A 20,960-nucleotide genomic window follows, 5' to 3' on the forward strand; every position below is an offset into this window, starting at 1 on the left:
TATTAGATAAATAAACCCATTACACAATCTTTATATCTGGTAAGGTACCTAACATTTCTCGACGAACATCGAATCCTTCTGATCACACTTGCATTATACACATTCTTATTCAGGATTAGAGCCATTCCTTGCCAAATCTACGACCGACTCACGTGCATTTCTACTACTGGTTGACACAGATACCTTTTGTTTGACCTCATTTCTAAGAAACGATTTTGTGCCGGGCTTGCCTACTTCTTATTTGAGAATCATGTTGTCACATTTACCAGATTAACTACTAACATGGTAGTAACGGGTGAAAACCAATTTTCCTCTGAGTCTTTCAAACTGGATTATTCCCATAGTACTGTGTGAAGTCATCCAGTATGCCCATAATATAGTTCTTAATGGAGCTTTGACTGCATCCCTCATTTCTGTGCTAATTAGATAGTTACTTGTCCACCCCATTTGCTCTCTCAATTTGTCCTCTGCTCTGAGTGTGATGCAGGGAAGGTGTGCTGTGCTCAATAACATTCACTTTGACTAGTTCTGTCACATGTTTGGATTGAAATTGGACCCCATTATCGCGTATTAGCTGGCCAGGAAACCCATACAGTGAGAAGACTTTTTTCATAAATTCAATTACTTTTTAGTTTTGAGATTAAAAACAAGTTCAATATAATTTCTTAATGACTTCTAGCCACTCTTTCTGTAACTGTCCCTCAAAACACTACTGGCTACAAGATCTCGAAGGCAATGGAAAACTAATGGCAGGAGGCAAACATGGCCTCTTGAGTGCTTGTGATTTTGTCTAAAGAGGGTCGATTCAATTTAAATACTGCAGTAGGTTATTTCAGCCCCAAAAGTGTCTGAGGGATTGGCTGTTCAAGTCCCCGCCTTTAAATGAGTGGTTAGGTTCCACTGGGCCCTTTTGATCATGCTATAGAAAAGCAATACAGGGGTAATCCACAAGAAGCCATGACCAACCAGCTAGATAGGTAACATATATACACACACTGTTCAATTCACAGCTATACAAGTCTCTTCTGGCAAGTTCATCCTAAAATAGCTTATTTAATTTACCACGTCTCTGGAGGGTAGGGTCACCATCCCTCTCCAGGCAGACTCCTGGAGGCGGGGTGGGGTGGTTGGTTCAAAACAGTAGGTAGGTAAGACAATCCGATATGTGGGCTAGAGTGAAGGATATCCTCGGTTGCCTCCTTTCGCGCATACCAATGGGCAAACAAGCACCAAATTTCCCAAATGGAAAGGCATACTTTTATAACCAAATGTTGGAATGGGGCCCATTTCCCAGCTCCAGATATGAGGACCCACGCAAGGCCCTTTCACTCATGGGCTGGTAGTCCTATTAGTGATCTGAATGATATCACCCACTTACTTTTCTCATGGCTCCAGTAGCACTTGTTACTCTGGTGAGGTCGGTCACTGCTGGGAGAGATTGTGACCTACTGTGAAAGGGTGGCTACAGAGAATCTACCTGCTCATGGCTCAGGACACTCTGGTGCTGCCATTCCCAGCCCTTGGGGCATTGAGGGTATTCTTAGGGGCTTTGGAATCTCCCCAAGGAAGACAGCTGAGCTGGGATCCAGAGCCTAGGGCTGTCCTGTCTGGGAGATCACTCATCAAGCTTCTGCAGCACCAACAATTCAATCCTTTACAAAAACTAAACCAGTTATAAGATTAGTCATACATTTGCAATGACCACTCCCACACAGACTGAACATTCAAGCCCCTTTATAGTTGCTGGCTTGGCTTTTGCACACCAAACACAGCACCTTCAAGTAATTTCACAACCAATGCATGCCAATGATATATAGTCTCCAAATTTCAATTTCCCATACACTTAGAAAGGCTTTCAATATTCATTAGAAACAAGTTATAATAATTTCACTCCTTGTCAGGCACTGCTGGACAATATAAACCTTTACTGGTTAGTTGACGTAGTAATTCACAGCTTAAGGAACAAAGAGAGTAATTTCAAGGAGGCACTAGAAAAAGTAACCTTGATTGAGCGCTACCTGGAAGCAAAAGTCAGCAAGGTATAAAGACCGGTAAGTAACAGACCCACCACGCAATGGGAGAGGAGAACTGGCAAAAAGTTTTATTTGGAAAGAATTAAATAGGGAAGTGGGGCTGTTGTGAACGGAATGATAGTGGGTTTCGTAAAACTCCTCTTGAAATATTAACCCTTTCCATGCGGCCGCAATTCCCCTGGTGTGCTGTAAACAGCACGAACAGGGGCGGGCCGTGACGAACCCCAGCCGTCATCAGCACACGAGCACCGTAGTGCATGACGGCTGGGGTTCGTCATCAGCATGGAAGGGGTTAAGCGGCTTGAGTAAGAAGACTAGATGGGAAGAAATACAACTTTCTTTGAAACATTAAGAGTTTTAAAAATGAAAATACAGGAAGGACTGGCAATTCCGACCGAGTGAATACTGCAAAGCTGCATGGCTAAGCAAGATAGGGAAATAATTGTAAAGGAGTTTAGAGTTACAAGAGAAGCGCCCTGAGACCTGCAGGTGACTTGGCGCTATATAAACCCGCAATAACAAATAACAAAACAACAAATAACAATATGTGACATTGCATCTAAAAATTATTTTTCACATATGGTGCACACTGCTTTAAAAACTATCCCTAACATAGCAGCTTTTGACTTTTTAATGATAGCCCCAACCGAAGGGGGGAAAAACAGTTGGTGATGCAAAATTCCTTTTGCGATTTTATATGGTTTAGGCATCGTACAAGTAGCATTAGTCAGGAGCTGTCATGGATGCATGATTACAAAATCAACTTGTTTATTGCTTTTAATTATTTAAGAAGAAGCTCTACAATTCAATGCTGCTTGCAAATAGCAGTCTCCTTCTAAATTATTTATTAAACCCAGGAGTAAAGGATTGGAGCATATTTTTAAACATCCTTTCAGTGCTCAAAATAAATATTAGCATGGGTTTTATTTAAATCTTACCATACTGGGTGTAACCTGGTCCACGATTTTTCCATTTTGGTCTCACCATCGCAACAGGGATGTTTCTTCTAGGCATGATCAGCATTCGGATAACTTTCTCTATTCCATTGATTATAAAATATCCACCCATTTCCTAGCATGGCAAAACATATTGCTTCATTTATGAAAAGCACTCGTTACAAAAATAACAATGCTCAAAACCACTTTAACTGTACAATGTGATGGGTTTTGTGCGGAATACATAACATAGAGCCACAGATAACTTTCTTTGGGCCTTGTATAGAGTTTAGTGGAAGGGTACTCCTTCACAAACATTACAGATATTTCTGCTGCCTTAGGAAAACGGCCTTACATCCAAAAGCACTTGTTATAAGGCGCACAGGATGTCAGTCACATTTGTTACAGGGTACCCATCCACCAAACGTTACATCGGGCCAGTTGTATTATTTAAATCCTTCACAAATTACATGCATGACCAATTTTAGAACACAAGGTTTCCAGCAAATTTACTGGTCTACCCCAACATAGCAACAAACCATATACGGATGCTTAAAACTCAATACACAAGAAAATAGTGCAAAAGTAAAAGTAGAACAAGTAATGTTGATAAAGGTTCCCTTGAGTTAGGTCGTGTGATGAAAAGCTACCAACACGACTGCGGTTTACAGTAGATGTGTTATTTTTAATTATCCAGCCTGGATTTTCCTGGACATTCTGATTCAGGATGCATTTTTGAGGATGGATAAACCAGTCAAAAAAATCGGTAAAGGTGGGAAGTATACTGCAAATACAGGAGGGGCATGAAATGCATGAACAAGGCTCAATAAGACAGAGTATCCTAGTTCATTAGAGAAGGTGGACACAGGGTTAAACCAGATCTATAACACCGGAGAGTGTAGTACATTGCTACCAGCATTGATGCTACATAAGACATATTGACTTGATTGAAGAGAGAGGACACATCATGGAATGAACTGAAAGCACACTTTCTTCAGATTTTACGGTGGCTCTGGAGAGTGTGGAAGACCAGGAAAGGAGAAATAGCTGAAATAATGTTAACATTTTGGGGTACCCGAGAAAACAAACTGGACCGATTGAGTTATTTATGATCAGTTCATTCCGAAATTCCTCCATTACGTATCTCACTGAGATATCTGATAGTTGAAAGGACACATAGATCGCATAGTTTCCAACCAGTACATGTTTCAGGTACTAGTCTGTGCCAGATTACTTCCTGAAATATCAACTACCGGGACCAAAGCACCATGCTGAATCCTGCCCAGGAGGCAGAGGATTTGCAGTGCAAGTGCAATCGGAGTTCCTTACTTCACAACTGCTGTGCAGACAGCTAGGAAATATGCAATGCTCGAACATGTCACGATATAAAGCATCCATGCCAAAAGCTCTCATTTTTTTCCACTGGCCTCTATGGTTGCCATGGCCTTTAAGGAGAGAAAGTTCCTTCTTCACAGTACCCGAGGGTGCTTCCCTGCCTGAATGTAGTGGTGGAATCTCAATGTAAATGATGCTACCTTGCAAGTTTTCCTTAGAACATCGAGACTGTTTCTTACACTGCTACTGCATGGAAGGCCAATATGGTTTAACTGCAATTGGATGCTAGATATTGGCTTCTTGAATTCTTTAGTGCAAAACAATGGACATCATGGTATCTGCCTTCTGTTCTGTATATAACTTGGATCAATAGTTTGTCACATTCTGATTTATGTTTGTGAAGATAATGAATTGCAGCCGCCTGTCCACCTATTCTACTTGACATGTTGCCTTCTGCGGCTATGTCCTTGAAATCACCACTTCCACCTTTGGGTTATTTGCTTGTGTTGCTTCCAGCTTTCTTTCTTGGCGTTGCAAACACAGCTGAATAAGGCATCAGCCCCTTCTCCTGCTACCAGCAATGTGGGTAATGGGATAACTTTGGCTGATTCACACTGGCTTCATATTCCAACTGTTCTGAGGGGGACGGGCGTGGTCAGATGCCAGTTAAATACGGTGCTCTCAAAGTCATCTATTGGGCCTAACTAATAATATAGTTTTGGGGGAAATATGTTTTTAGGACTAACAGTGGGATATGACCTAGAAAGCCTCCTTCTAAAATCCCTCATGCCTGAAGATGCAAATTACCATTCTACAGCTGGGAAATATGACACCATTTGCTTTTGAAGATGGAGTAGCCAAAAGACAATTTAGAACACAACAGCTTTTTAGTATCAACCTTACTTTTCCCTTCTGAATTAAATTATTTGCAAACTTGTGGTCCTGTGCCAAATGAGATACGGAGAATCCAGCCCGCCCCTCCTCCCCCCAGTAAGACAAGCTCAAGCTTCACTCAAAATGTTTACGAAAGAAGCCTTCATGGGAAGTATGCTCTATTTTGAAGTAGTTCTGATAGTTCATAAGGATCGCTTGAATTGATCACATATTCAGATTTCACAGCTCCTTGACGCATCCAACATTTACTGCTAAGAAAAAAACATGTCCTACGTGGGAAATCAGGAGGCCCATAGCTCCCTCAGTCCGAGTTTAGAACCACAGGCCCAGAACTGCCTTGAAAGAACGTATTAATAATAAGATACATTTTCTGAAACAACATGGATATTATCACAGAGAAGATGCACACTAAAATAGAATAATTTGGCAATGATAATCTGTTAGATTCACTTACGAAGTAAAGGAGATGGTCATATTTCTGCAGCTCACTAAATTCCATATAACTACTACCATAAATGGAGTAATATTCTCCCACCTAAAACTTTAAGTTCACATTCACATCTAGATTCTCTCCCAAAATAAAGTGCAAAAGATAATAAAGAGAACGCTATCAACATTAACTGAAAACAGAAACATTTTCTAGTTTGTGGTCTTAGCCGCATGGATTAGAAAGTTTTAGGACAGCAAAAATGTTAATTTGTTTTGTATAACAATTAATAGCGCAGTTCCAGCGTTTCTACCGGCTGCAATTAATATGTATTACCATAAACCAACTTAATAGCATTCGGCTGTTCGAGGAAGGATGGCAGTTTGGGTGGGCAACACTGGGTCACAAGTTTATATCCCGCAGTTCACTGTAGAGATGCCCGCTGTAAGCCCTCAGCTCACTGAGCTATCTTTCAGGCTAAAAGGGCTGTCCGCCTTTGTGGTTCTCCCACCCAACAAAAAAGCAGAACATTGCCTACATATTAAGGCATTATCCTCTGTCATAGAACACTTCCAACAGTCAACAAAAGAGGACATCAGTAGAACGCATTTTGAGAAATATATGAAAAGGGGAAAGGACTTCGCAGTCGGATTGTGCTGTTATCTACTCAAGAGCAACCCTAGATGTGCGGTAGAGTCGATGCCATGACACGGTTTATCACCAGTGTTATGAACTGCTGGTCACATATAGCTTACTTCTTGCCACAGGGAACTGGGAAAACAGCAGTTCAGAAATATAGCAGGGGAATGGAATCAAGATATGTAGACAGCATGCCTGTGATAAATGGGTATGAAGCAGACAGAACGCGTCTTACCCAATGTTACGTTTGGACCACTTGAAGCACACTATTCTACTCTTAAGGTCAGAGATTTAATAAGGATGTACCAATTGTATACCATACCAATTAGTGCAGCACCATGCCAGAACTCAATTTGGAACGGGAGACAATGAGTCAAAATAGGAACAGTCGTCCTAAACCTTAAGGATGATTACATTGAATGATCTGCCGTAAATGTTGACCTTTAAAGGCGTAAAGCTCATTCATTATCATTTTAAAAGTATTTATTAGTTTTACATAGCACTATCTAGACCCAGAGGTTGAGGGAGCTCTTCATTTCAGAATAAAGCGCCATTTACATCAGGGCAAAGTGGCAGTTTCAAACAAATGGAGATGACCGCATTAAATATGAAAGCAAAGGGAGAAGAAGAAAACACATTAAATACACGTTACTTGATTGGCGACAATAACACACCGTTATAATGTTACAGTTTACATCGGTGAGTTCGGGAACATGGAATGAAAGTTTATATAACTTGTCCCTTGACATCAGCTGTGTTGGTGTAGCAATTCTTTTAACCCATACTTATAATCTATTGTGTTTTCAGGGACTCCTTGCCACACCACCGTTCCCAACGCGCAGGCTACATTAGATGTGGGGATAGCAAGTGCTTATTTTTTGCGCTTACCTCTTCCTCCTCGTGATGTTCGATAAGAGCCTTTGGGGGAAGGCCATAAAGATTGCAGAGTTTTGACTTCACCATGATAGGAACATAACCCAGAGGCTGCTTAATAATTCCACGAGGCATGCCGTTCACAGACCAGCTGACATCTGCCTGAAGAAAGGAAGACAAACCTTTGAATGAATAGAAAAACATGGCGTACAAATAATAAAGTCTAAGAAAAATGTCAAAAGAGACAAGCTTATTACTGACTCGTCAATAAGATATGGTTGCCTGGAAGAAAAAAAAACATCACCTCTTAGTGCGTTAGAAATGAAATCAATTGTAAAATCAGCAAAGTTAAATTAGTCTATTAAATTAGAAACTTCCAAAATGTTTGTTAATTCTTAATGAGAAAAAATGTCATATTCGATTTTTTGCTGTTGCCATCTTGCTTTCTTTTTGTCACCAAAAAGATTAAACATACCTTGTAAAATCATAGTCTTTCCTGCATGATAGTCGCCATATTGTAAAGCATGATTTCTAGTTTCTCACTACGAAGGGATTGTCTTAAAGAACACACCAAGCCCTCACATTACATGTCATTGACAAAGGGGCCTGATTGCCGGCAATAGCCCCGTGGTTTGAACATATCAGAATACCACCTTACAATACTGATGCATTTTAGAGAACCTGAATCATTCTCAAATGGTTTATTTCTCAAGGCAGCACCTGAAATGAAAGTTCGGAAAGACTTGGAAGAGTACACATAGAAGTATGAGGGGAAGGGGGTCGATACCATGTAAATTGGATCTTTACAAGACATTCATAAGATCAAATGGGTGAGCAACGGGAATGTGTCATTCCTTGACATTAGAGCAAAAACACCAAAGTCCCTTGAAGTACATCTGCAAAAGCAAAACTGATACATCGACTCAAGCGGAACCAGGGATCAAAGCTTCCAACAGAATGGCAAGTTTTAAATTCCAAGTGTCCAAAGAAAAAAAAATACTCAACCCACTGAATAATATCTTTCTTCTATTGTGTTCTGACAAAGAGTATAACCAATGTCTGTTTGAAGCTCAAAACCCAAAAAACTGAGGATAGTTTGTCAATTATTTCGTCACATTAATTCATAAAATAATGTCAGCAATAAACCATTGAGGGCTTTTTATTATGTACATCCGAAAATGCTTTCACTGGCGCAATTTGCTCAGCAAACAAGCACCTTCCAAAAGATGGTAGTAGTAGTTTACTAGCATAGTTAATAAAAAACATTGCAATACAAAACATCAAAATTTAAAAGCAAATCTGCGTGCAATGTTAAAAACATTACTCCATAATATGCATCTTTTATCTTTCTTAAAATAAACTCTAAAATTTATATTTTTAGACATCCATAAAATAGAAGTGCTGTTTGTTATACTGTTAGAAATGGGATTTCTGGTTGGCTAAGGCTTGCGCCAAAGCCAGGCAGAAACCACCACTCTAGTTAGGGCAAGGGAGTTACACGCCAAGATAACCACTGCTCACCCCCTTGGCACCGTGACACGAGCAATAAGGCTTATCTCAGAGGCAATGTGTAAAGCATTTGCGCACGCACCCACTAGCAATAAAATCCCAGGCCCCCCAGAAAAGGAACTCCACACAAGGTAATAACAAAAATAGCCTTTGTATTCTTAAAACACATCAGATAGTAATCACACAATATACATTGTACCAACTGGCACGGGCAATAATTACATGGGATATCTAGAGGTATCAAAAACAGGGTGCGCAAACCATACTATATACCATACATTTCCTAGCACCCAAAAGCATTAGCACATAAATCACATTTAGCACATGAATCACATTAGGGCCTGGCGCCCTTTGAATGTAACAATTCCCCCTGGCCAATTGGCCATCTCAAATAAGGGGGCTCAAACGCCCTATGTCCACAAAGTCAGGGCTGCTGCCTAAGCAGCGAAGGTCAAGGTTGCGCCACTGCGCCAAGCCTAAACGTTGCAGCTGCCCACTACTTGTTGGGCAGCTGAGAACAATGAACTGGGGCCTAAACGCTGCAGCTGGCACTAAGAGCTGCACAGCTGGGGAAGGCCAAGGTAGGGGCGACGGGAGTGAGTTGCCGGTCGAACAGAGAGCTGCATTTAAGATCGGCTGCCTGACCTATAAAGCTGTGACTGGTACGTCCCCCGTCTTTCTGAAGTCCCTAGTAACTCCTTACCGTCCGGCACGCAACCTTCGGTCCTCCCACCGTCAACTTCTGACCGCAGTCCCAATCAAACTCAAAAAATATGGTGGTTGCAGATTTGCTCATCTGGCTCCCAAACTCTGGAACCAGTTGCCGTTATCTTTCAAATCCTCCATGTCTCTGCTGGAATTCAGGAAACTTCTTAAAACCAATCTTTTTACACAGTCTGGCTAGCTCCCCCTCTCTACATCTCTCAGTACCACCCAGCGCCAGGAAACCTATGGTAACAGAGCGCTATACAAGTTCCTCTTAAGATAAGATAAGAGTCTCACTCCTGGGTTCACCAAGAACACCTGTCCCCTGGAAGGAAAAAGTCCTAAACGGTGCAGCTGCCCACTACTTGCTGGGCAGCTGGAAATGATAAACTGCAGCATGGGCTCTCTCTGGTCGTTAGAACAGATGTGCAAAACGGGGGAGCCCTCAGGGCTCCTAAAATAAAAATGTTAGAACTGGACCACACTAGCTCCTCCACTAATAAGCAAAAACGTTGGAGCCATCTAGGCTCTGGAGGCACCTGTGGCTAATGCTGGAGCCACCCAACTAAACGCCCCCCAAACGTGGGAGCCACGGGGCCCAGGACATCATTAGCACAACTCGGTCTCGGGACGATCCCGCCAACTATAGGCCTATAAGCCTTATTGGCTCAACCCAAAAGGTGGCGGGCAAAGTGATCTTGGGGAGGGTGCTCCAGTGGGTAGACGACAATAACATTCTGTCGGACTACCAAGCTGGCTTTCGTTCCGGAACAGGGACTATAGAACAAGCGTTTAGACTGGTTCTTCTTTACTGAAAGGTGGTGGTGCTGGGCAAGGGCAGTCTTTATTTGGCCTTCATAGACCTGAAGATTGTCTTTGACCTAGTACCAAGGGAGGGGCTGTGGAGAGTTTTGTCTGAGATGGAGCTGCCACCGTATATCCTGTCCTTATTGGTGAGGCTCCACGCTGACAATTTTGCGCAGATGAAGTGGGGCACACATGGTGAAAAAACGGACAGGATCCCAGTGGGGAGGGGTGTCCGTCAGGGAAGTGTGCTCGCTCCCACTCTGTTCTCTCTTTATGTGAACGGAGTGGTTGAGCACCTGCTTAGAACTCCCACAGATGCACCGTCCCTGGCGGGCAAGCGTATCCCCACATTACTTTTTGCTGACGATACCCTCCTTATTTCAAAGACTCCTATGGGCCTGCAGAGCCTCCTTAACAGCTTCCAGGAGTTTTGCTCACTTTAGGGGCTTGATTATTAACACCAATAAAACCAAATATTTGGTTTTGAACCCCCCCAAAAAAATGGGTCGCCCCCCGGTGCTGAATTCCGAGCCCTTGGAGAGGGTGGCCGAATTCGACTACCTAGGAATCCGCCTAACTGACTCAATACACTGGAATTCGCACATCCAAAAGATGATACTTGGCCTTAAAAGGGTGGGTGGTGCACTCCTGAAGGAGCAACGCTCCTCCACAACTAAGCCTAGCCCCAGTAGTGGATATCTATAAAGCAAGAGGGGTTAGTGCTGCCTTGTATGGGGCGGAGCTGTGGGGTACGTGTAACCTTGAAGATCAGAGTGCAAATTTTTGAAGGACTTGATGGCCCTCCCGCAGAGCACTTAAGGAGCGATTAAGGACCAAGCCCAATTACGCCCCTTGCTACTCTGGGCGCGCCTGTGGCGTGTGCCCGAGCTGATCTCATATGCAGAAGGTCTGTCAGAGGTGATGCAAATGGAGGGCTGGACTAAGATCAAGTGGCTGAGGGACGTGAAACGGTTGCTTGGGGATATTGGTCTCGGTGAGGCATGGGGGTCCAGGACTGCCCCCCACCCCTCCCCCCAAAGCCGTCCTAAAGAAACTGTACTGGACTTGGATCTCTTGCAAAATCTCTACGGATTCTAAACATTGTAAATCGACTTTAGATTTTATGAAAATCAAGGATGTGGTGGCTTATGAACTGTACCTCGATATTATATCCAACCCCCTAGATCGTGCCCTGTACTTTAAATTTAGAATAGGGACGCTTCCTGTAAATGAATTGTTAGCACGTTGGAAAACTCCCTACCAGCGATCTCCTTTCTGTGCGACATGTCCATCGCATACTGAGTCGGTTGCCCATCTTCTTTTTGAATGTCCGGCCAATCCAGCTCCGAGGCGGCGGTGGCTCAAACCACTATGTAGTCACTTGGGCACTCGGCAAAACAAAGTGGCCTTACATATTTTAATGTCTGACACACGCACTTTGTTCGTTTGTGGTGTATCCAAGTTCCTAAAATGGTCTTGGTTAATTCGTCTAAAAAGGCTTGCTTTGTCAATTTAATACTTGTCTTAACTGCTCATACAATGCTTTTATGGTGTAAATTGAATGGGCTTGTAAATATTGCTTTTAATCCATTGTATTATGCTTTTATGATATTTTTTATATCGAAATAAAGCCTTGAATCAATCAATCAATCATTAGCACAACATTGGAGCCATCTGGCTCTAGAAGCAATGGGGCCAGACTGGGGGAAAAGAACATGGGCCCTTTACCAGGTTGGGGCGGCCCACTGTCATCCGGGGCCGCCCTATATGTAACCCGGTCACTGTGCCTTTATCAGGCACCACCATTAGCCCCTACGGATCCCCCAGCCCTTCTCACTCACCGGGCTGCTCTCTTCTGGCAGGGGCTCCTCCGGGCAGCGGCTCTCCTCATCTTGCGGCCGGGGGGGGGGGGGCGATGGCAGGCAGCGGCAATGTGCACCGCGGCCCCCCTCTGCAGGGCACCGGCGGCGCTTTGCGGGGCTCTCTCTCCACACGAGAGCCCCGCCTTTACAATGCACCCGGTCCCCCATCTCGGGCCCGGGACTCAGGATGTGGAGCACGCGAGGCTCTAGGCGGCTGCTTCCTGCTTCCGTTCCTGCCGCGGCCCCGCCCACGTCACAGGCAAGCCGGCCTGACTTCCGGGGCTGCCGCGGCGGGACAGCAGCAGCAATCCTCGGCAGACTCACAGAGGGGTAGGGTACCTCAAGAACGAGAATGATCAGCGGGGTGGGCACCCGCTGTAATTTAAATAAAACTCCTACGGCCATAATGCAGGGTGGGCACCTGCTATAAAATATCGAAATAAGCGGGGTGGGCACCCGCGCTGTGAACAAAAGGGCAGGAGCGCTTCCCCCTAGGAAAACGACAGTGCTCTGCCCATAAATGATAAATAAAGCGCTCACGAGGCGCTGGGGGCACAGCAACCACCAAACCCCCAAGGATGGACCCCTAACGCAAAGGGTCGCAGCAACAAGCAGGATAACACAGGAAAAGGCTTCCAGGGCAAGGAAAAAGTCTCCCAGCCATTCTCAGGCCAGGCAGAAGGGCCCCAAAAACAAGTCCTCCAGCAATCCAGGGGCTGGGCAGGGCCCAGGGAGGCAAGCCTTCCCCTGGGCCCCAGCAGCAGCACACCCCTAGTAGATTAGAGTTGGAAAACAAGAACATTTTCATGGGGTCACAGCCCCTCTTTTATACACAGAAAGCCTTTGTTTCCAAAGGTGCAGGCAAGGGGCGAACCAGATGCAACTGGTTTCTTGAACACTTTGTTTTGCTCGGCCCCTCTGCCTATTCACAGGATGCGTCAGGGACATCAGACACACCACAGGGGGTGGAGCCAGCATTGTGGATGGAAGGCCCAGCCTTATTTAGGTCCCAGGTGCATTCCTCCCTCCCATCAACATGCAGATCTCTCCATTCACCATCGGGTCAGACCCATCCTGACTCCTGGAGCCAGACACACCAGCCAGCTTCAGCCAATCACAAGCCAGACAGTCAAATCACATTCACTGCACAGACATGCCAACTTCTAAAAGTGCCACTTCCACACTAGACATTAAATCGGCGCACATCATCGCACAGCATTTAATCTCACGAGTTCACCCATACCAAACTCGACCCTGCACTCCCCACACATCAGGAACTACCATGGACACACATTCCCAATGCATTCCTATGAGAGGGCAGGCCAATCTCACCACAAGCACTCAGACTGCGCACGCACTTTACACTGGGACACAGTTTTAAAGTGCGCAAAGACCAGAAATCACTATAATTATGTTATATTAAAAGGCAAAAAGTTCAGGGGTGAACCTGCCAAAAGGGCCAGGTCCAACAGTTACGTTAAATTCTGAATCTGGTTTTGGCATTTTCTTTTCCACCACCCTCATGAACTTCACCAGACTACAATTCAGCTATGGGTCATTAGATGCAAAGCAGGCGAGAACTGCTTGCCTTCGTGAGCGTATCCCACACTGATTGAAATGGGATTTTAACAGTTGCTTTTGTTCTTTCAAACATTCATTGCAGCAGATCCTCTGGCGCTGAGCCGCATAGACAGCAGGAGGAGCCCCCCTTATCCTTTAGCCAATGCGGGGAATGCTGAATACAAGGTAACAAGCCCAATCTGTACTTTAAAAACTTAATTTTAGTAGTTTTAGCGTATCCCAAATCAAGGTAGTTCTGTGGTGCTGGTATGGAATACGAGCTCATGGTCATCCAGCCATGTGACCTTTTCGTGTGGAATGCCTTGTCCTTAATCCACGAGAGAGGTTTAATTGTCTTCCTGACCAGATGGGGTGAAGAACAAATAAACTGTGCACAGGAGACTCTTTGAGATGCTAGCATTTCGGGCTCTATTTGAATATATTAAGTAGATAAAAGTATAATACAAGGAATTCTGCAATCACTGTATAGAAGCCAGCCTCTAATTTCTTTATAATTCATGGGATTTTGTAATCCCTGTATAAAAGCACGTCTCCAGTTTCTTTATAATTCGCATTTAGTGACGCACTTTAGTCATTATAAAATGAAAGACAACATAACTTGACTATTATCAGTTACTATAGTCAAGTTCTGACGTCACAGTGCATGGTGCCAGAGCCAGCAGCTGGGGTGAAAGGCAGGTCAGGTCACAGATCATAACTGAAGCAGCTGTTTAAAGCAACAAAACGGTACATTGCTTTTCTTTTTTATGCTCTGTTTCAATAGCTTACAATAAGCAGCAGAGAGAATATGTTTATTTTTTGTACTCCTTAAATTGAGAACAAGAAGAATCCTTCTGTAGGTTTCTACACATTCCAAGCTACTGCAGCTTTTTGTTGGTTTTAAAAAATGGACTTTTATTGAAAGGCTTTTAATACATATTTGCAACAAATATAAAACAGGTTTTTGATTTGTTTAATTTTGCACTAGCGGTTTTATTTTTATTCTTCATGTTTGCAAACATGCTCATTCTTTCATATGAAAGCTATGCACTAAGGATTTAAGTGTTTTTTTGGAAAGTTAATGGTGTGACCAAGTATTACATGGATAAAGTACCACTTGCCGTACATGATAAGCATATTGCAAGTCATCTTGGAGTTCTATAACCTTATAAAGGAACTCTGCCTTCGGTCTTGTTCCTCTGGTTATGGAACTCCTCAGTGACCTGCAATATGCTTGTGTGGCAGAGTGGACTTTATCCCTTATATAATCTGTGACTGTGACGCACCCAGTCATGGCTCAAAGAAATAACGTCATAACTCAACTGTAATGGCTTATTACAGTTGAGTTCTGCCATCACAATTCCTACTTCGAGTCAGCAGTCGAGTGGAAGGCAAGTCCAGTCATGCAGCTTAATCGCTGTCGGGAAGTACCACCTCAATGTGCCATACTTAGGCCTACCCCAGGTCAGACTGACAGTTACTAGGCTGTGATCGTAGACAGAAATCGGCAATATCTGCGCTTCCTGCAGAGTTCCCACTAGTGCCGGACTAATGATAGTATAGTCGATCCTAGAATATGACTGGTGGACGTGCGAGAAGTACGTGTAGTCTTTAGTGGTAAGGTGCAACGTCCGCCAAGCATTGCATAGGCCCAGTGTGAGTATTTTCGGTTTGACTCCTTTGGAAAAACTGTTGGTAGTCGCCCTGTGTGAGTGTGAACTGTCCAGGGTGTCCTACCGTGTTAGATTGAAGTATCCCAGTAGGATCACTGGGCTCTCTGCAAAGCCACTTAGGTCGCAGGTGCCGAGAAACCTCTCTAGGAAAAGAAATCAGGAAAGCAAGCCCTGCACGTGTAGGTATCCCTGTGGTGAAACCAGGCCTCTGCTGTGTGGTAGCCATGTTGAAGTCAGGCACCGCATGGCGAATTACAGCAAGGTAGGAACCCCAAGGCAATTCACCTCCTAACAGGCCGAGCTATATAGGGGGAAGATGCTTCGCTCATCGCTCTCCATCCGGCACCCACAGCCTCGATCAGGAGAGTTCATTAGGTTCATTCATCTACTCTGGCACCATCTTTGGGTCAGGCAGAGCCTTTGGATGAACACTCCCCCTGGGCCTTCTGTGCGCAGCAATCAGTAAAAGGAGAAGAGACTGACCCGACTGGAGAGTCTTCATGCGGGTGCAGGCAGAGTGTCAGTCACTGCTGCCACCGCTCGCGGTGCCCTCACCGCTGCATCGGGCCTACATTACGTCACAGCTGCGTTTCACGGCTCCGCCGGGACAAACAACTCAATCTGGGCAGATCTGGAATGAGCGGGATGAGGTAAGTGCAGTCGGTGCCTTCCCGCAGTGCAGCGAAGTCAGGGGATGTGAGGTTCGGAAAAATTACGAATTTGTTCGTACTCAGCCTCCATTTTGTGGTCGTCGCCATTTTGTGTTGCCCTCACTCAGGCAGCTTGGCGAACGCGATGTTTTTGTCGTTTCTGCCTTTGCGTGTCAGGTGGCTTCTCTGCTAATGTTTACTAGTGAGTGTCAGGGTCTGGCCGAGTACACTAATTCCTGTCTGAGCTGATTAATCCCCGTCCGGACTACATGTTGGTTCACACCATTGTTTCCTTTAGGTTATCTTATCTGCTGTCCTTCACTACATGTCTCCTGTATTCTCCTGTTTCACGACTGTCCTCCTACGATACACAGCTGTGTGTTTTCTTTGCTCGTAAACTGAATAATGTGGATTCATTTGTAATTTACTTAAGGGGTCGAGTGACAAACAGGACCGGGAATTTAAGTTGCCTTAGTCTTAAAACATTGTTTCTAGCGTTTGCCTATAGCTCATGCTCGCGTGTTATTGCCTTTTTGCATTGTGTTGTGCTGTATATAAACCTGTGCGCCACAGAGTTAAGTGGCAGTCTCTTTTGAACCTCCTTGCACTGACGACTTTCAAGACCACTGTACTAGCTGCAGCTAATAAATACCATCTTCTACGCCTGACGAGGAGTCCGTGTCTCTGTATTTGATAAGGCAGGTGAACTCCGGGGATTTAGGCGTACCCTGCGCCGCCGGGCCTTAAGGCTGCGGTTCTCCAACTGGCGCCCAACGTGGGGCGACTTCAGCGGTAGCGGTTGAGCCCGAGGGTCGTGAGGAGCCCCACAGGAAAATTCCGGAGGAGGCGCACCACCTGATCGACCCCTGTATGTTGGAAGTGGACCGAAGGTCTTTGACAGCGCGGCTACTCCTCTCCGACGGCTGCTGACGACTGCTGCCCTGACTGTCGCCCTGCCTTGGACCCTTCCGATGACGTTTGGTAGAGCGAGACGATAGACGGACCTTCGCTGGTGTGGAAAGATCCTTAGGTAAGTATTTGGTGGGTCGCTCCCACAGACCTTTGTTTTGTTTTGGTACATTCAGGTATTGCAATAGCTGAAGCCAAGGGGTGAGTACGATTGTACTGTTTCACTGTCCTATACCCCTTGTTGTTTGTGATCAGTCTAGAGAAGTAGCGATGCCTGGGCTGAGTAAGTTTGAGATGTTGTTGTTTAGGTTGTACGAGGGATTCCCAGTTAGAGGAATCATGCCCGATCCCTCCAGTTGGAACTCCGACTTATGAGCTCTATTCGAAACATGGTATTGGTCCCATTACCTTTAATGAGACATGGGTCCGATATATGAAAAATAGTGGAGTTTCAAGATGGCCCCAGAATGGTAGCTTCGACCCCACTATACTAGATAATTTAGAAACAATTTGTTTAAAAGAAAAGCCCGGCCGGCTATGTTTGACTCCTTTCGCCTTTGGCGTAAAGAAGCCAAACAGAAAGAAATTAAATAAGCGAAAAAGGATAAGAAAGCACAAGATGTCGATTTTACAGGCTGCCCAGCAGCTTTAAGATAATGAAGAAGATGGTGCGAAGGAGGTGTCAGAGAGATAACATCGTATGGCGATAGATAGATGTTATCCAATGTTGCCTACTTCCTCTTCTGATAAAAATAAGGAATTAGAAGAAGATGCCCTAATGACTTGTTTGCTGAGTTCTCCTCCGCCCTATGTGCAAAATGCTACCGCACCTCCGTTACCCCCTCCTGTTCCTCAGCAAGTGGTTGCTCAGTTGCCAATTGTTCAGCAACAAGCTCAGCCTGTTAATACTTCTTTGCCTGCTTCTGCTCCATCCTTGCAGTCTGTGATTCAGCCTCAGTCTTCTCCTGCTCCTACTTTCCAGCCTGCTATGTTTCAGTCTCTGCTGCCTTCTACATCTGTCAAGCCTCATATTCTTTTGAAGGATTCTCCTACTTCACAGAGGAGGATAGCGGATGCTGTTTCAAGTTTCCTTTCTCCTCTCATCGGGTCTTTCAATCTGTCTCCAGCTTTTTCTAGATGACAATCTCGTTGTCAGCTTCCTCTTACGGACGAGAAAGTAGTTTTGGGTTCTCTCGCTCGTAAATGGATTGAGCAGGGATTAGAATATAGTACTGCAGATATTATGAGTAACTTCTATCAGTGGTCAGAACCTACGCAGAGATATGCTTTTAATGTTATGTGTCAAACCCTTATTAAAGGTTGGGACGATATGGAGTCAGATACAGTTCCCTTGGAATTGCTGAAGTTACAGGCTGACTTCAATAAAGATGTTATTGTAGGAAACGGGGTTGAAGAGGCAGTGAATAAACTCATTGCATTTCGCACTATGTTCTTGCCCTTGTCTGTTTCTGAGGTTAATCCCGCCAATAAACAAGGTCGTAAGAATTATCCGATGCGTGAGGTTCCTCCTGTATGGAGAGAAGCGGTGAATGGTCCACCTCCCGTCGCTGCTCATTTCCAGCGTATATGGGTCCATGAACCCTGGAAGAGGTCTGAAGTTTTAGCGCTTAAGAACACTCTTCCGGACCCTCGTAAGAATCCTGCTGGATACTATAAAGAATTATCCCAAACAGTCGACGCTTGCATTATGAATTTGGCAGACATGGATATGCTATTCTGAAATGTGGTTCCGCAAGGTATATGGGCGCGGATTCCTAAGGAAAATCACTTGGCTGAATTAGGTGGTGATTGGGCTGCTATTAGAGCCGCGGATGCGAATCAGGTAGGCGGTGCGAAGCCTGAGGATTTGATTACGGCTCTTCCAGGTATAATAATTGAATTGATGAAGACCATGATGCCTGCAGTGTGAGTAAATTGGGATAAGCTGGCCGCGTGCATGCAAAAGAAAGACGAAAGTGTCTTGGATTTCTGCATTCGTTTTGAAGAGACGTTTATAGACCACAGTGGTCAGGATTTGAGTGTAGAGGGTGGTCAGCGATTATTTGTGGATAAGTTTGTATACAATTTGCTTCCTGAGTTGTCGAACAAATTTGCATGGGCTGTCTCTTCTCCTGCTAAAATATTGGCTACTGCACAGTATTATGAAAACAGAGATAAGGAGGAAAAGGAGAAACAAGAGAAGAAAAATAGAGATCTGAAAACAAAGGTTCTCTTGCAGCAGGCGTATCCGCCTCGCTCGAATCAGAATCAGCAGTCTTACCAGTTTCAACAGCCCCCACAGTTTCAGAGATTGTTGCAAAAGCCAGAGTATTACGTGCCGCGACCTTAGTTAGGCCCTAATCAATGTGCATATTGTAGGGAAGAAGGGCATTTCAAGAATAATTGTCCGTTTCTATTACAGCGTAATAATGGGATGTCTACTCCCAGAGGTCGTGGTAATTTTCAGGCAGGATCTAGAGGTAGAGGACGGGGTGCGTCCATCTCAGGAGCAACAATCTTTTCCTTCATCTACTCCGAATTACTTTGATCAACAGGCAGTTCCGTTCACACAATATTACAATGATGATTATGTTGAAAATAGAGTTGACGATTTTCAGATTGAATAGGACAGCCATGGACAAAGTGAGGGAGTTGTGTCGATTCCAGTAGATCAAAATGGGCCATATGTTACTGTCAATACTATGGGCGTTTTAGAACCGTTTCTTTTGGATACTGGTGCGATGAGAAGTTCCATCATGCATTCTAAACTCCCTGGCGCACCTTTGTCTGGCATTATGAATACATCTGTGGGATTTTCTGGCGCCCCAGTCTGTAATCGGGTTTCTTGCCCTTTGCCTGTCTTGATTGGTCCTTATGATTTTGAAGCTTCCCTTATCTTGACAACTGGTTGTGGGGAGAATTTGCTGGGTTTGGATTTGTTAAAAAGGTTGCATGCAACATTGTATTGTTCTCCTTCTGGTGTGCATCTTACATTGGGAAAGAAATTGATGTCTCCCATGTGTTTGTCCCGAGATCAGTTTCCGCCTGAGTTGCTTTCTTTCCCGGAAAGTCTTTGGGCCACGGGTCCGAACGACGTGGGTCGTCTTGCGATCCCGCCGTATGTTGTTACAGTTAGAGAGAATGTTAGGATGCCACGTATTCCCCAATATCGTATCTCAAGCGATGGAGAAAGAGCACTGTTGGCTATTGTTGATGACTTTATTCGGAAAGGTGTGGTTGAAGAAACCAGAGGCAATGTTTGTAACAGTCCTGTTCTTCCGATTCTTAAAAGAACGGATCCCTCACAGCCTCCTGTTTATCAATTTGTTATCGACCTGAGGGAGGTCAATAAAATAGTGGTTCCCTGTTCCTGACATTACAGCCTTGTTAACGATGATCCCTGCCTCGGCAGCTTGGTTTTCTGTGATAGATCTAAAGAATGCTTTCTTTAGCATTCCTATAGCTGAAGAAAGTAGGGACATCTTTGGTTTTTCTTTAGGTGGCCGAAGTTTCCGCTTTAAGAGAGCTCCTCAAGGCTATTGTGGAAGTCCTATTTACAGTAAAGCTCTTAAATCTCAGCTTGACGCTTTTTCTTTGCCTCCAGGTGCTACGCTTATTCAGTATGTGGATGACTTACTGGTGGCTGCCGATACGGAAGATGTGTGTAAGAGTGTGACTGCTACGTTGTTGCATCATTTGTCTGCTTTGAATTATAAGGTGTCACCCTCTAAGCTGCAATATGCCCACCAAGAAGTGACTTATTTGGGTCATCTCTTGTCGAAGGAGGGAAGGCGATTGACCCCAGAACGCATTCATGCTATTTCACAGATGTCTGTACCTACCACGCAGAGAGAAGTGCGTGCCTTTTTGGGTATCACTTCTTATTGTAGACAATGGATTCTAATTTTTCACTCTTGGCGAAACCATTGTTGGCACAAACGCTGAAAGACACGCTCCATCCGCTCCCTTGGACGGATGAATGTCAGCAAAGTTTTGTTGATTTACGTACTGCTTTGTGTTGTGCTCCGGTGTTGGGTACCCCAGATTATAGCAAGTCCTTTACACTGTACATTCACGAGAGAGAAGGTTGCGCATTGTCAGTCTTGACACAGCAATTCGGAGATAAGCAAAGGACGTGCGCCTATTTCT

At 44.6% G+C, this 20,960-nt stretch overlaps 1 protein-coding gene across 2 annotated transcripts in view; it reads right to left on the bottom strand.

The window, feature by feature from the left end:
* Positions 1-20,960, bottom strand: part of POLR1B (RNA polymerase I subunit B) — a 260,946-nt gene that overhangs the window by 163,058 nt on the left and 76,928 nt on the right. For both annotated transcript variants that reach the window (XM_086927218.1, XM_086927219.1), the window contains exons 3-4: positions 7,152-7,298; positions 2,972-3,104 (exon numbers count right to left, since the gene is read on the bottom strand). In XM_086927218.1, the coding sequence (XP_086783344.1) occupies positions 2,972-3,104; positions 7,152-7,298 (280 nt within the window). The remainder of the gene's footprint in view (positions 1-2,971; positions 3,105-7,151; positions 7,299-20,960) is intronic.

Source organism: Lissotriton vulgaris, chromosome 6, assembly GCF_964263255.1.
Source record: "Lissotriton vulgaris chromosome 6, aLisVul1.2, whole genome shotgun sequence".
In the NCBI taxonomy this organism is placed as follows: Eukaryota; Metazoa; Chordata; class Amphibia; order Caudata; family Salamandridae; genus Lissotriton; species Lissotriton vulgaris.